At 36.3% G+C, this 14,128-nt stretch overlaps 2 protein-coding genes across 2 annotated transcripts; both read left to right on the top strand.

Annotated features, from left to right (window-relative positions):
• Positions 1-3,298: 3,298 nt before the first annotated feature.
• Positions 3,299-4,408, top strand: LOC130719500 (protein FAR1-RELATED SEQUENCE 5-like). The gene is made up of 3 exons (XM_057570123.1): positions 3,299-3,396; positions 3,570-4,044; positions 4,166-4,408. The coding sequence occupies exons 1-3, from the start codon at positions 3,299-3,301 to the stop codon at positions 4,406-4,408; spliced, it is 816 nt and encodes a 271-aa protein (XP_057426106.1).
• Positions 4,409-4,625: 217 nt separating this feature from the next.
• Positions 4,626-5,366, top strand: LOC130719499 (protein FAR1-RELATED SEQUENCE 7-like). Its single transcript, XM_057570122.1, has one exon. It carries the CDS (start codon positions 4,626-4,628, stop codon positions 5,364-5,366), a length of 741 nt encoding a protein of 246 aa, XP_057426105.1.
• Positions 5,367-14,128: the final 8,762 nt, after the last annotated feature.

Here is a 14,128-nt window from a genome sequence, read left to right as displayed (position 1 = left end):
CCTCCATTGTACTCACTAGCTTTTACTCATTAATGATATAATACACATTTATTTCATCATTTTTCCTTATTTGTGCACCCACTAGGGTTTGCTAGAATAATCTCTTAGATCTGGTAGACCTCTAGTACGGAATAGCTTGTATCCGGATTAATATATCTTCTAGTCCTACCCCACCCATTGAGTATAGGACATCACCTACCCCTAAGAGGATCGGACCTTGTATTATCACCATGGCCTGTACTAGGGATTCCAGGGTGTATAGTGTGTACAGAGTAACAGAGGCATGTTTTCTCGAGGAAATTCATCTAGAGAACAAGTTAGGATTCCCACCCTGGTAGAGAAAAGCAACAATGATATAGAGGAAGATCCCGAGGAGGCGACAAGAAATCCAGATGGAGGAGATGACTCAGTTTTGTTATTTGTGATGTTAATCTATGTTTTGTATGAATTTAGTCAGCTTTATATATTTATGGTTTTTCACTACTATGATCATATGACTTAATGAGTCGTTGACGTTTTGTGATAGGTTTGATTTAGCTATCCCCTCATGATGTTGTAGACTTACGGCTTGTTTGATAACAATTTTGAAAACTATATTTAGAAACTATTTTTCAAGAAAAAAACTGTTTGAATGCGATGTTTTCCAACATTAAAAAAACTATAATTTTTCAATAAAACATCGTTTAGGTGTTTTGGTAGGTGGTCGTTAGGGTGCAAGTGCACCCTAGGTCTTGCACCATGCAATACCAAAAAATACCTGCTATAATAGGTATATGTGACCGGTTTTAATAAAAAATAAATATTAAATGATTTAGTTAGTACCAGTTTTACCCTTACTACATGGGTTGACCCAATTGAATATTTCCATTACTGCTACCAGATGTCATTTACTTTACTAAAACCATTTCCACCGTGAACACAAGCCAAAATCCCTTCTTTCTTCAGTGAAATGAGTTGAGTTGAACCACATCTAAGGTTCTAAGATTTCGTTCATTTGCCATTCGAAATCAGATATATTCCTCGTCATGTCTACCACCACGAGTGGGTGATATCGTTCTAAGATTCTAAGATTTAAATGTGAGTAGTTCTCTTGGATCTAGTTTGCTTATTTGTGGGTAGTTGCAGACTGGTCAAGTTCATGTGTCTCTGCTGCAAACTCATCTGATGCTTCCCGTGGATCTGCTCCCCATCATTTTGCATCCCTTGGATTTCGGCCTTGTGAATCTCAAGAGCTATCTAAGGTCAGATCCGAAACTTTCTGGAATTACTTTTGGACAGTGGCGGATCCAGGACCCCGGAGTCAGGGGGTTCACACATTTCAAATGAAATTGAAAGTTTTTTTTTGGGAAGCAAATTTGTACTATAGAGGTACTAGGGATACCTCAACCTATGGTAATTACAAGGAACATGAACAAGAAAAAGAAAAGAGAGGTCCAAGGTAGTGGCGGATCCAGGACCCCGGGGTTCACATTTTTCAAATGAAATTGAAAGTCTTTTTTTTTTGTAAGCAAATTTGTACTATAGAGGTACTAGGGATACCTCAACCTATGGTAATTACAAGGAACATGAACAAGAAAAAGAAAAGAGAGGTCCAAGGGACACAGTACAAAGACAAAGGCAAGAATAGACAGGAATGCAAGGCTTAGGAACGCCTACTTATGAGCCTACCAGCCTTTAACTTCCTATGTCACTACAAAACCCAATAACCTTGTAATCATAATTGATCCAACTAGCTGCTATCAAAATCATGTCTCTAGCAATCCTCTGGGGTACATCAGCAGCGAAACAAGGCCAATATCAAGAGTAGGAGAGCCAAAGTTTCAGAGAGAACTTTAGCTTTTAGAGCCCCAATTATGAAATTGAAAGTGAACACTAAGCACAAGTTATTTAACAATTTCCCATTGAAAGTGAACACTAAGCACAAAACAGAAATTGCAATTTCCCTCTGATCTTAACACCAAATCAAAATCAAACAAATTGATGAAACTTCTAATTCACTAGTTGTTTTTTAGAAAGCTGAGTTTATTTCAACAAAAGAGAAAGATACAATCAAAGCAAAAGGCCAGTAAATTTCAAGAGTCCCCTTGCATAGAAAAGCAAACACAGAACAGTAGAGAAAAGAGAAAAAAGCTACTACAGACAACTACAACTACTACAAACTCAAAAAAAAGAAAAAGAAAAGGAACATAGCAGTTGCGGGCAAGGAGCAAAAGCAGACACTTGTAGCTACAGCAGGAGAGTATTAACGAGCCAGGATCCTTGCTACTAGAGGAAAAGAAACAAACCCCAATTCACGGCTGGGCTGAAATGCTACTGTAGCGCTACCCCAAAGCCAAAGCAAACAACACAACAACGTCCATGAACCATGTCCAAAGCAGGGGGAGGAATTCAGATAGAGGTACAGATCATGACATGAGGAAAGCTTGATGAAACTAATTGTGATATGAGAATCAAACAATGGATTCCAAATTTGGGGAAATTTTGGGAAAATGGCAAATGGGTACTCACCAAAAATCAAGGGTGTGTGGTGGACTCACTGGACTGGTAACCCACTGGTGGTGCTGTGGTGGTGGCCGGTGGTGCACTGGTGGCTTAGCGGTGTGGTGTCGTGGCGGTGGCTGGTGTGTGTGTGCGCTTGACCTAGCGAGAGCAAGAGGATGAGGGATTGAGGGCCCGAGTAAGAAGTGTGTGTGTTAGGGAGAGAGAAAGGGTCTTTGGTGCAAATTGAAATTTTCAGGGGGTTCAAAAAAATAATAATACAGGGGTGTATGTGGAGTTTTCTCTTTTTTCAGATGAACCCCCTCAGCCTAATGTGGGTCCACCCCTGCTTTTGGATTCTATACAACAATATTTTGTATTTGATTTGTATTAACTTTGCATTTAAAATAAACTACAATTTACATTTGAATTGTAGGAGCGAAGATTTACCGGAGTTAGTGGATTGTATTCTAAACCCAAAAAATCACCTACAGTAGCAGTATAATAGGGTTGAGATGAATGAGTCAAATACTAATGAAAGCACCTTGGTTCAGGTATGAATATTGAGTTTAAAGTTTATAATTATGGCAATGTTGAAAATTTTGAGCTTATTGAATTACTGATGAAAGCACATTGTGTGGGTATGTGTTTGAAAGTTACTTTTAGATTCGATTCAATAATGTCATTGGTGAGGGGAAAACAATTTATTGTATGTTTTCTAATATACTCACACCATATTATATTTTGATTATGAATTACAGTATGAAGGGATTGGAAGAGTTATCCTTTTTTGTTGAAGATGAATGTTTAGATTCTAGGAATGGGTACTATGGAAGATGAAGATGATGAGTTGAAATATTTCGGTGAAGATGTTGAACACGGTGACGAAAGTCGTGCTGGTTATATTGTTGATGATCAGTGATGTGATAGCAATGATGAAACTACTGAGGGTAATGATGCCACTGATAGCATTCCAATAGATTGCGTAGGAGATATTTGTACCATTGATTTGGAGTCATTTTTTCCAGAGCAAATATCTATTGATTTATGAATCTAGATGTTGCATACTTGTTCTACGTCCATTATGCCAGGACCAATGGGTTTTGTGTCCGAAAATACAATATTATAAAAAGTCAGAAAACCGGGGACATATTGCAGCAAGAATTTGTTTGTAACATGAATGGTAGACGTGAAGGAAGGGGGTTGACATTGGAGCAATGGAAACGAGAGCCTAAGCAAGAAATTAGATGCGGTTGTAAGGCTAACTTCAGTGTTCATGTTGACATTATAAGTGGCCGATGGTATTGTACTTACTTTACAGATATTCACAATCATGAGCTATTTGATGATGTCGAGTGTGGAATGCAGGCACCTTATAGGAAGATGAGTTTGAGTGATATAGCTCAGATGAATAGCTACAGAGATGCTGGGACTGGGGTTCCTCATATTTTCCGTGCAATTGTGAATCAATGTGGAGGAGTTGTTAAAATGTCGTACAGTAAAAAGAGCATGCACAACCAGATTAGTTGGCAAAGGTGGATGCTTGAAAATGATTGTGACGGCAATGCAATTCTTGGTTGAGTTGGATTCAAAGGATGAAAACTTTTATTGTGAGCACATTGCGGATCAGGATAATAGACTGAAAAATCTGTTTTGGAGTGATGACATTGGTCGGTTGAGCTACCAGGTATATGGTGATGTGTTGGCATTTGATGTCACATATGAGGAAAATAAGTACTTGCTGTCAATAGTTGTGTTCTCAGGTGTAAACAATCATAATCGAACAACCGTTTTTGCTATTGCGGTGGTTACAAATGAAACTGAGGAATCTTATGTGTGGTTGTTGGAACAATTCTTGGCAGCAATGAATGGTAGAGAACTTGTTGCTGTTATTACAGATGGTCACCCACTCAATGAGGAATGCAATTAGGAGGGTGTTCCCGAATGCTTACCATCGACTTTGTGCGTAGCATCTACTTCAAAATGCGAACAGAAATATTCTAAACCCTTTGTTAACTCAACGCTTTAAGAATTGCATGTTTGGTGACTATGATGTGGACAAATTTTAGAGAAAGTGAGATAAATTGGTTTTGAAGCTTGGTTTGGAAGACAACTCTAGGGTTCAAGAAACATACGAAAAGAGACAAATGTGGGCATCGAATAATTTGCGGGGAAATTTTTTTGGTGGATTTAGGACCACATCTAGATGTGAGGGTTTTCACTCTGAGTTAGGCAAATATGTTTATTCCCGACAAAACTTGACAGACTTCTTACAACAGTTGACTACCTGTGTGAAGCATATGCGATATAGAGAGCTGAATGATGATTGTCGTTCTATACATGGAGTGCTTGTACCCTTAACCAAATTAAAATCATTGGAAATTTCAACTACAAAACACCTTACTGAAAATGTGTGTCGTTTATTTTGTCCTGTTTTGCATCATGCTCCGTTGCTGAAAATTGTAGACTGCAAGGATGCTTTGACGTGCTCAATTTATACTGTGGCTAAGCCAAGTTTTTGGGCCAAGGAGTGGCATATTTCTTTTTATCCGGATAGCAAAGACCTGAAATGTTCTTGTATGAAGATGGAGTCACGGGGCTTACCATGTGAGCACATAGTGGTTGTGTTAGCGCATTTAAGAATGGAAGAGTTACCTGAATGCATTATTTTGAAAAGATGGACCAAGGGTGCAAGAGATGGGTTATATAGTGGTAAAGATTTTCTGAATGATGGTTGGGATTCTCCAAAAAGCAGTAGATGTGGAGCATTGATGGATCTATATAGGGTCCTTGCTGATTTGAATTATGATAATGTGGTTGATTTCAATGATGCAAGAGGAAAGGCCATTGAGCTAATTGAGCAAAGTAAGGCGAAGAAATCATGTTAAAGGGGAGCTAGAGCCAAAGTGCTATTTTAAATTTAAAGGATCCTTTGCATTTTAGTAGGAAAGGTCGTGGTGGAAAAAACAAATCATGTTCGGGGTTGAGGGCGAAACGTACAATCAATTGTTTGATATGCAAGGAAGTTGGCCATAACAACCAAACCTGTAGTGTATCACAAGATAGTCAAAAAGGCATGAAACATTGGTCTTAGTAATGTATCTGCTTAGACCCTGAGCCATAGATGAGGAAGAGAAATAAATCCTAGACTTACAATTAACAGTTACCCATATCAAAATATATGAATCAACATGTTCAAGGAAAGACATATGTTTGCAGTGTTACAAAGTATGGGTCATGTTAGCTTCAGAAAATTTAACTCGCGACACGCGGGCCACAGAATAAATGTACATCTAAGTCATAAGTGGATTGTAATTAGTTACAACATCTTAAAAAATAATCAATAACTGCTGCACCACAAAAAATATAGGAAAGTATTTTTCCCCTCCAGTCTAGCCAGCACTTGGCTTCACCATTTTCCAGAAGTTGTCCACCTTTCCTTCAAGCTCTTTCCAACATTCATTGTGCACTCCACGTACCAAGTTAACAACAATCTTCATCCTTGATGCTTTCTCGTTCAACTGGGGACACAATAATAGAGTTGGTAACACATTTAAAGCAAAAAAACAAATGTAGTTTTAATTTATTGGCATCACCTTGGTTTTGCAGTTTGGTGGAATGAAGACCCATATAGGTGAGTTGTACATATAAGACCCTCCAGCATCTACTATCACTTCCACCACTTCCCAATTTTCTAAGTCCACTTTTCCATTGCTTTCCATGGACGAGAAATTGTCCAAACCCAATAAGCCTTGGATCATCTCACGCTGCTCCAAAAGTAAGAATGTATTTAATTGAAATATTAAATTAATATCATAAGTTAACAACAAAGAATGAATATTCAGTTCATGAATACGTACTATTTGTCTCATGGAGAATTGCTTGTAGAACAATAAATTTTCATCCAGGAAGGAGTCAAAGTGGTAAACTTGACGCTCTGATAGTGCAATTACCATTAGATAGTAATGATCATATCCCGCATTGATTGAGACATATATCTAAAAAAAATATAAAAGGTTAGTTATTACAATGTTATTCAATTCAACAGACTGCATTAAATATATAATCCTCACATATTTCAGTTGGACATAGGGGTGCAACCAATCCTCTGAATAGGTTTGCATAATCTCCTACGTTTTGCGTCCCATTCCGACATCCCACAGGGTAGATAGTAAGTTTGTTAACGAATCTGGAAAAAAAATAAACTTATAACTATTAGAATACCGATGAAGTACTTATTGCAAATGAGGGTGGCAAGCTCCAAGTTGTTTGAGGTCTTGTATTCATTTTGATCCAATTCATTTTAGCAGACATGACTGTGATAAGCTGTCAACATTTTTAAATAAGAGCTTAATTAGGTTGCGGTTAATATCAAGAAATGATTCAATTAATTAGTTGCTTTTAAGAGTACCTCAGGTTCAACAACCCTCTCAGGATTGAGGCAGTCAAAGTCATTCACTGTGACTGATATCTTTCTAATCTTGAAGATTGTCTCACTGAACAAGTTACAAGCACATACTTGATTAGTAAATTCAAAGTGGTATGTATGAGATGAAAATATGCAACCACATATTAAACTAAAATCACAAAATGTATATATAAATCATGCAAGTTTATGTCTGGGTGGTATCTGGATTGAAAATGTATGTCACTAAGTGCAACTTAGTGGGTGTGAGCTTCATATTTACTGACGGTGTGAATTTGGTTTTGATTAACTGCATCATAAAAATTTTGAGTGAGCACAATTTATGCCATTTGAATTTAACACATATGTCTAAGTTACTTACATTTTTCACTAATGATTCTTTTCTTTAAGAGTTTGTGGTGTGAACTGCTTTTAAATTTTCTTTTAGCAATCCTGGTTGTTTGGGAACTAAGTTAGAAGCACTTCCCTTTAGTTTTCAAGTCTGGAAATTTGGCTCTAGTTTTGGACGCTTCGGTTCTGCAGTGTAAGACAACCTTTTTCTAGCTAAGGAATGACGACCTTCAGATGGTGCATGAATGGGTCAATTTGGGTTTAGTACCTCGTTCTGCAGTAGAATAGCTTCATCGATTCTATTAATCTTTGTTAGCATGAGCTTGGACATTTTCCCCCCATCACGCACATGTTTAGCGATTGTCTGTTCATACACAAGTGCACAACCAAACTGGTTAGGAATAACAAGAGGTGCATAAGCAAGGTAACTCTCTAACAAGATACAAGAAAAGAACTGTTTCAAGACATAACTGTTGACAAATATTTAAATTAGGTATATGGTGCTCTACAATAGACTCTTGATCTATTTGGCATTTATTATGAACATGTTATGGGTCGGTTTCAATAGTGCTTTAACTGACATTGTATTCATGTTTTTTTGGTATCTACATGAAGGAACCATGATCTAGAATATGTGACCACATCCATTTCAACATGAATGCAGCAAAAAAAAAGGCTACAAATTTGGTCTGAATATTACAATCCAAAAATCAAGTAATATGGAAAAATAATGCTCTTAGATAGTTGTAAAAATCAAACCGCAACATTTTCTGACAGAAGTTGGAGTGTTTGAATGATGCCTTCTATGTAGGGGTGTTTGCGGTTCAGTTTGGACCGGTTTTAGGTAAAACAAAAAACCGATCCAATCAAAATTCATTGGTTCGGTTTTGATCGATTGTTAGCAAAAAAAAATTCCAAATCCGAACCGATCTGATGATGAACGGTTTGAATCGGTTCGGTTCATCGGTTTCACAACTTCTATTTTTTTGTGGTAAATATCAATTCCACAACTTTAAATATATAGAAAACACATATGATTCACAACTTAACAAGGCATAAAAATGGAAAATCAATAACTCAATCATAGCTTAATCACAAATCCATAATTCATAATCAACAACCTAAATACTTACCAATGTAGAAATGTTTAAAGTAGTGTCTAATATTAGCACCATTACAAATTAATAATAGAAAACAAAAACATAATAAGTCTAACAAACATAAAAAGTCCTACATAAATAATATTTCATCAGAACATTTCTTTAATAAATACACACACACACACACATATATTTAAATATTTTATTAATAAATATATATCATCGGTTTGGTTCATCAGTTCATTGATTTTTAAATTTTCAAACCGTGAACCGAACCAATCTTCATTGGTTTTTATCGGTTTGGATCGATTTTAACCGAATAACAAAAAAAAATCAATCCAATTACTTTGGTTCGGTTCGGTTCGGTTCGTCGGTTTCATCGGATCGATCCGATGAACACCCCTACTTCTATGTTGGTCACGGCTGATGGTATCCCCTAAAAACACAATAAGTTCAGCCAATCATTGATGAGTTACTACATACAATTGTACAATGAAAGTAAAGTTTTGATGTTAGTTCAGAACTTGGTTAACCTCCTTATGAGTCCCATGAGATGGAGAAGACTCTTTATGAGTACCACTCAATCCTTCTTTGATCAAAACAAATACAAACATATAAACCTTAGTTATTGTTGAAGACACCAAGTATCATCTCCAATAGGTTTCTACTTGGAATGTTGTTTCTTACGCACTATTAGTTTTATCAGCTGTTGATTCCGGATCTTGAACCATCTTCACATCATCCATGTTTGTGAGTAAGCTTTGTGAGGATGTGTATAACCGCAATCAAAAGTTTGCAAGTATGTTCAGCTTTGACACCAACCCTTGCCCATGAAGACACACACCAAGTAACAAAGAGGAATGATATTGATATTTTAATATTATATTCCATAACAGGTTGGGCAAAGTTGTGTCATGTCACACGTTTCCTATTTTTCCAATTACCTCAGATCAGACCATGTATCTACGATACTAGATTTTAGCCAAATTGATGAAAGATTTAGTATAGTTGTGGATGAAGGATTGAAGCTTCCTTACAGATGGTCTAGTCGTTTACGAAATAGTGATCATATTGGTTAGTAGAACATGATTTTTCACATACAACAAAGGGACTTAATTTTTTTATACTGCTTTTACAATTGTGAGTTGATTGGTCCGGTTAGAGTATTTGGTATAGAAATAATTTGTGTGTTGTAATGGATAGCTCACTTTATCCCTTAATTGTGAGGTTGAGGTTCGATTTTCATTCATGGGAATCTATCGGAAAGAGTGGTGTGGAGTGCATATTTTGGATAATAAATGTAAGTGTCATTTCTAAATTCTGCTAGGAAATAATGTCAACTAATACAAACATTTATAAATATATAGGAAATAAGGTTGAGTGATACATACATTTCTAAATATATAGCACTACTAGTGTATTACAACAAATGAATTTATTTGATTAGGCAACATGATCCTTTAATTTTTTTCTATACACAATATATCTTGACCAAGAACAACATTGCCAACCTTCAGTTCTAAGTTTTATGTGATTGTAATGTGATAGCAGCTTCTCCTAAGGTATCATATGTTTCAAATACTGAATCCTTGATGAAGAAGTTGATATAGTTTTATGCGCTTGTAATGTGATAGCAGCTTCTCCTAAGGTATCATATGTTTCAAATACTGAATCCTTGAATCCATTAACCTGTGCATAACAGTCAATCCATGTGAGGTAAATGTCAGGTCTTCTTCCTTCCAATACCACATAGCACTTGTTGGGGACATCTTCATTCATTCTTTCGTCACAATTTAGATGAGTGGGAGTTTTGGATAGTTTAGTTTTAAAATTTCAAACAGGGTCACATCTGCTAATCTAGGGGGACATTAAAGTATGCCATAAATAAGTAGGTGTGTGAGTTGGTTCTGGAGATGTACAAATTGACATGTAAGTTAAAATTTCAAACAAGGTCACATCTGCTAATCTAAGGGCACATTAAAGTATGCCATTTATTTGCTTCATTTATGTCTAAATTTTAATTTATTTTACAGAATGAAAAGGATTGTGGTCACTTCAAGTGGGCTGACAAAGAGGACAAAGCATATTTGGAGCCTACACTGAGACATTTGGAACTTCAGTTGCTGAAAGTTACTCTGCAGGTAGAAGAAAGCAAAAGAAAGGTTGGGAAATTCGAGAGAAATCTGGTTCAAGAAAGATTCCAAAAAAAAGTTGGTCATGGTGTTAGTTGCGTTGTCCTGCTTAGTGGCAATAGGGATGTTATGTTTTTCACCAAATCTAAGTCATGGTTAGATTGCATGTTGTGTTCTTCTTCGGAAAAGATTTTTTAGGGTGAAGACAACCATCAATTGTGTCACTTTGTTTTATATGTTATAATCTCTTAGGGGTTTCTGTTAGCAAGGCTAGTTTTTTCCCGTTTCTATAAGACAACCAACATGTTTAATGAAAATTTGGTCAGTTTAACTATGTTCAATGTCAGTTTACTTCCTTTAATCAAAAATTAAAAAAAATTTGTAACTTAAGATCATCTAACAACCCTGAAAAGAAGGAACTAAGGTCCATAATCCTTCTCCTCCTACCTATTTAATATCATGATGAATGTTATTTCAGAGTATCTGCAACTTACTAAGGTCCACTTACTAACAAGATTTATTGCCCATCTAACACCCTGAAAAGAAGGAAATAAATTGGTTAAGGGTGCACCAAAATGCTTCCATCGACTCAACTAGCATTGTTACCAAGACAAGGATAGTTCAATTCAAATTGGAATAAACTCAATCTTAGTTTTTGTGGGACATTCATGTCATTTTCAACTGTGTTTGAGACCCACATCCTAGGTTAAGTTGCACAAGTCCAAATATATGTACAACTCCTCCTTGTCTGACATGATCTTCATTCATAACCTTAAAAACGTATCAAGGTTTTCCTCCTCCATTCAACCTGTCATATTTCCACACCTTGAGGCTTGACCACTTAACCAAATAGCAATGTGCGATCCACGTTCGCAGTGTGCTGATGTTAGTGATGTTTATGCTGGAAATCCTACCACCAAACGGTCTTTTAATAGGTATGTAATATTACAAATTTTTCACATACAAATCTTGTATATGTTCCTTTTATCTTTAGTGCCTAATGTCTCACAAAAACCCATTGCTTTTCCATGAAGGGCTAACTTGAAGTTCAAAAACTGGAAACTGCTTTTAATGCTATGACATCAGTTGTTAACGAAGCATTGGTTCATATTAAGGTAAATAATTTTTCTCTACACCAATCACACAATATGTATTCATGTGCTTCCATTATTGACTATATGTATGATAGAGACTAACCTCACGTGTGGACGGTTTGCAAACCATCGTGGGTCAGCTCCAAGAATCTGTTGCTAAGATCACTAAACTGGTGGATCCTAACGGTGTCGGGGTTGAAAAGCTCTCAGAACTTGGTAATAGAAACTCCATCCACTGGCCAAACAGAAAAAACTCAGTTTCCCCCAAACTATTCGACTCGAGGGTGACAAACACTCCTACGTATCGTCGTGCAAGCCCAACACAGGTCAAAGTCACCACGTTTTTAGATTGAGACTAGTAAACTATGGTACAAGCTCATTCTGTGTTTGTTTCCATATACAGGGTCTAATAGCTTCATTCCGCACTGAAGAAGGATGTCACACAGTTATAAAACTGTTCGATAGCCCAAGTCCAACCCATAGGTGTACCAAAATAGCAAAGATGGAAACCACAATTGATGAAACTGAACAAGTCAACGTCAACTCCCCCGATGGGCATGTGTTTCCTGTGGTAAGGGAATTAGTTCAAAATTATGAATTTTTTCATTACAACAACTGTGTAGATTGAGTCAAGTTATTTTCAGATAATTAAACTTTATAAAATGGCCAAGAGTTACTTATCTTATGTCAAATGTGATGATCTAATTTGTTGGCTGTTTAATCACTTAAGCATATGGACTGAGACTATCTTTTCATCGTCAATATTTGCTTACATTGTATCTCAGATTTATCAAACTTTTGTGGTCACCTTTATTTAGTTTTGGTTATAAAAAAATAAATAATTCAGGGAATGTTGACCAACTTCAAACCAACTAAGGCTATGTTATTGCCGAGGTCCAAAGTCAAAGTGGCAGCATATGTATTCCATCCAGAGCTTGAGAATGAGTGCGTATATAAACAACATCGCAAATTTTATTTCATATTCTGCAACTTAATAATAATTAGCTTTATTTACGTTGTGATTAAAACAGCGAAGTACTAGTACGCATGGGAAATAAGATGTTCACTAGAATGGAATTGCAATGCATGTGTCCCAAAAATGAAGTGCAACCAGAGGTTTTGTATTCCCAAACATATTACTCTGACTACAACATATTTTGCTACTAGTAACTGCTTCCATTTACTTTAGTAATTTGTTTCTTGTGAAGATCATCACTCTAATGACCATGAAAACAACTTTCATGCATCATGACAACCCTGCTTCAACCGTGTGGGATTTACCAACATCTTTTGTGGTTAGTTATTACATCAATTATTTACTCCAAATTCATGTTTATTGTAAATTTCATAGCTTTGTAGCTAACTATCAAACTGTGGTGGACTTGTGGAAATAGGAGGATGTCTTCCACGGGTTGAGTATAGAAGAACTAGCTAACACTTATGCTAAAGTTTGGATGCAGCCAACTGAATCCCTAAAATATGTGCGGACCATTTACGTAACCTTAGTACTCAATCTTGTTACCAATTTCCAAAACCTGTTTTGCCAATAATAACCACTACAATGACTAATGTTTAATATATGTTAGGTGTATGTTCCGTTATGTGATGAGGAAGGTCATTGATTTCTTATGGTGATTTCACTACCTGATCAAACAGTGTTCCATCTAGACTCATTCCTTGGGCAGACTGAAAGCATAATTCAAAGGACTCAAATGATATCCACTGTGGTGCAAATTTCTTAAATGTTTGTTAGTTGCTTCAATATGCTCCAAGTTCATTTCTCTAACTATTGTTTTTCTTTTTGTAATTGAAATAGACGGCTGCGATATCTAATGTTGTGCCAAAGAAAAATATTCAAAGTGGATAGTCATAAATGCATCCAAATTCACAACATGGTCAATTAAGCAAGCTGATGGGATTCCAAATACTGGTTCAAGGTATTCAAAGCATGACCTTAAAATGACATGTCTAACATGTCTAGACTAATGACTGTGTAAATGGCCATGTCTAGACTAATGACTGCGTACATAACTTTTGCATATGGCTTCTTTTGGTTCTTATTATGGCAAGCTATAGTATTATTAGAGGAAAGATTGAGTAAAGTTAGACATGGTGTAATGCTAATTTTTATCTAGGACCCTTCCCTTTGCTGTTTTCATTAACTATTTTTATAACGGGTTGGGACACCCATTATGCTCCTTAATTAATTTTGTTTGGCTTATCGTAAAAATTATACAGTAATCACTTTTTATTTAACGACAAGGAGGATTCGGCAGTGTGGGTGTTGTATTGGCTTCAATTGGAAGATGAGTTCAACCATTGGCACAGTGGGTTGGTAAGTACAAACTTCAGAACATTACACTATAGTTATATTCTATTCTTAAATTATATGTTGATGTTCACACATTTATTCACACAGCCGAAATTGAAAACTGTGAGGATGGGGACCACTATGAAATTGGTGATTGGTGTCCACAATGAAGAAAGGAGGGAGATAGAGGAAAAGAGTGCAACGTTTTGGAACGAACATACTAGCAATTAACAAATTCAAGGAATAAAGTATTTTTT

This window comes from Lotus japonicus, chromosome 5, assembly GCF_012489685.1.
Source record: "Lotus japonicus ecotype B-129 chromosome 5, LjGifu_v1.2".
Classification (NCBI taxonomy): Eukaryota; Viridiplantae; Streptophyta; class Magnoliopsida; order Fabales; family Fabaceae; genus Lotus; species Lotus japonicus.
The sequence above is the reverse complement of the archived record's forward strand: the minus strand, read 5'-3'. Positions and strand labels throughout refer to the sequence as shown.

What these genes read in the sequence shown, in the direction of transcription:
- LOC130719500 (XM_057570123.1), top strand. Translation starts at nt 3,299, where the DNA reads ATGGGTACTATGGAAGATGAAGATGATGAGTTGAAATATTTCGGTGAA. An exon ending in GGTTATATTGTTGATGATCA is followed by an intron (nt 3,397 to 3,569) that starts GTGATGTGATAG and finishes CCATTATGCCAG; the next exon opens with GACCAATGGGTTTTGTGTCC. An exon ending in AAAATGATTGTGACGGCAAT is followed by an intron (nt 4,045 to 4,165) that starts GCAATTCTTGGT and finishes TTGAGCTACCAG; the next exon opens with GTATATGGTGATGTGTTGGC.
- LOC130719499 (XM_057570122.1), top strand. Translation starts at nt 4,626, where the DNA reads ATGTGGGCATCGAATAATTTGCGGGGAAATTTTTTTGGTGGATTTAGG.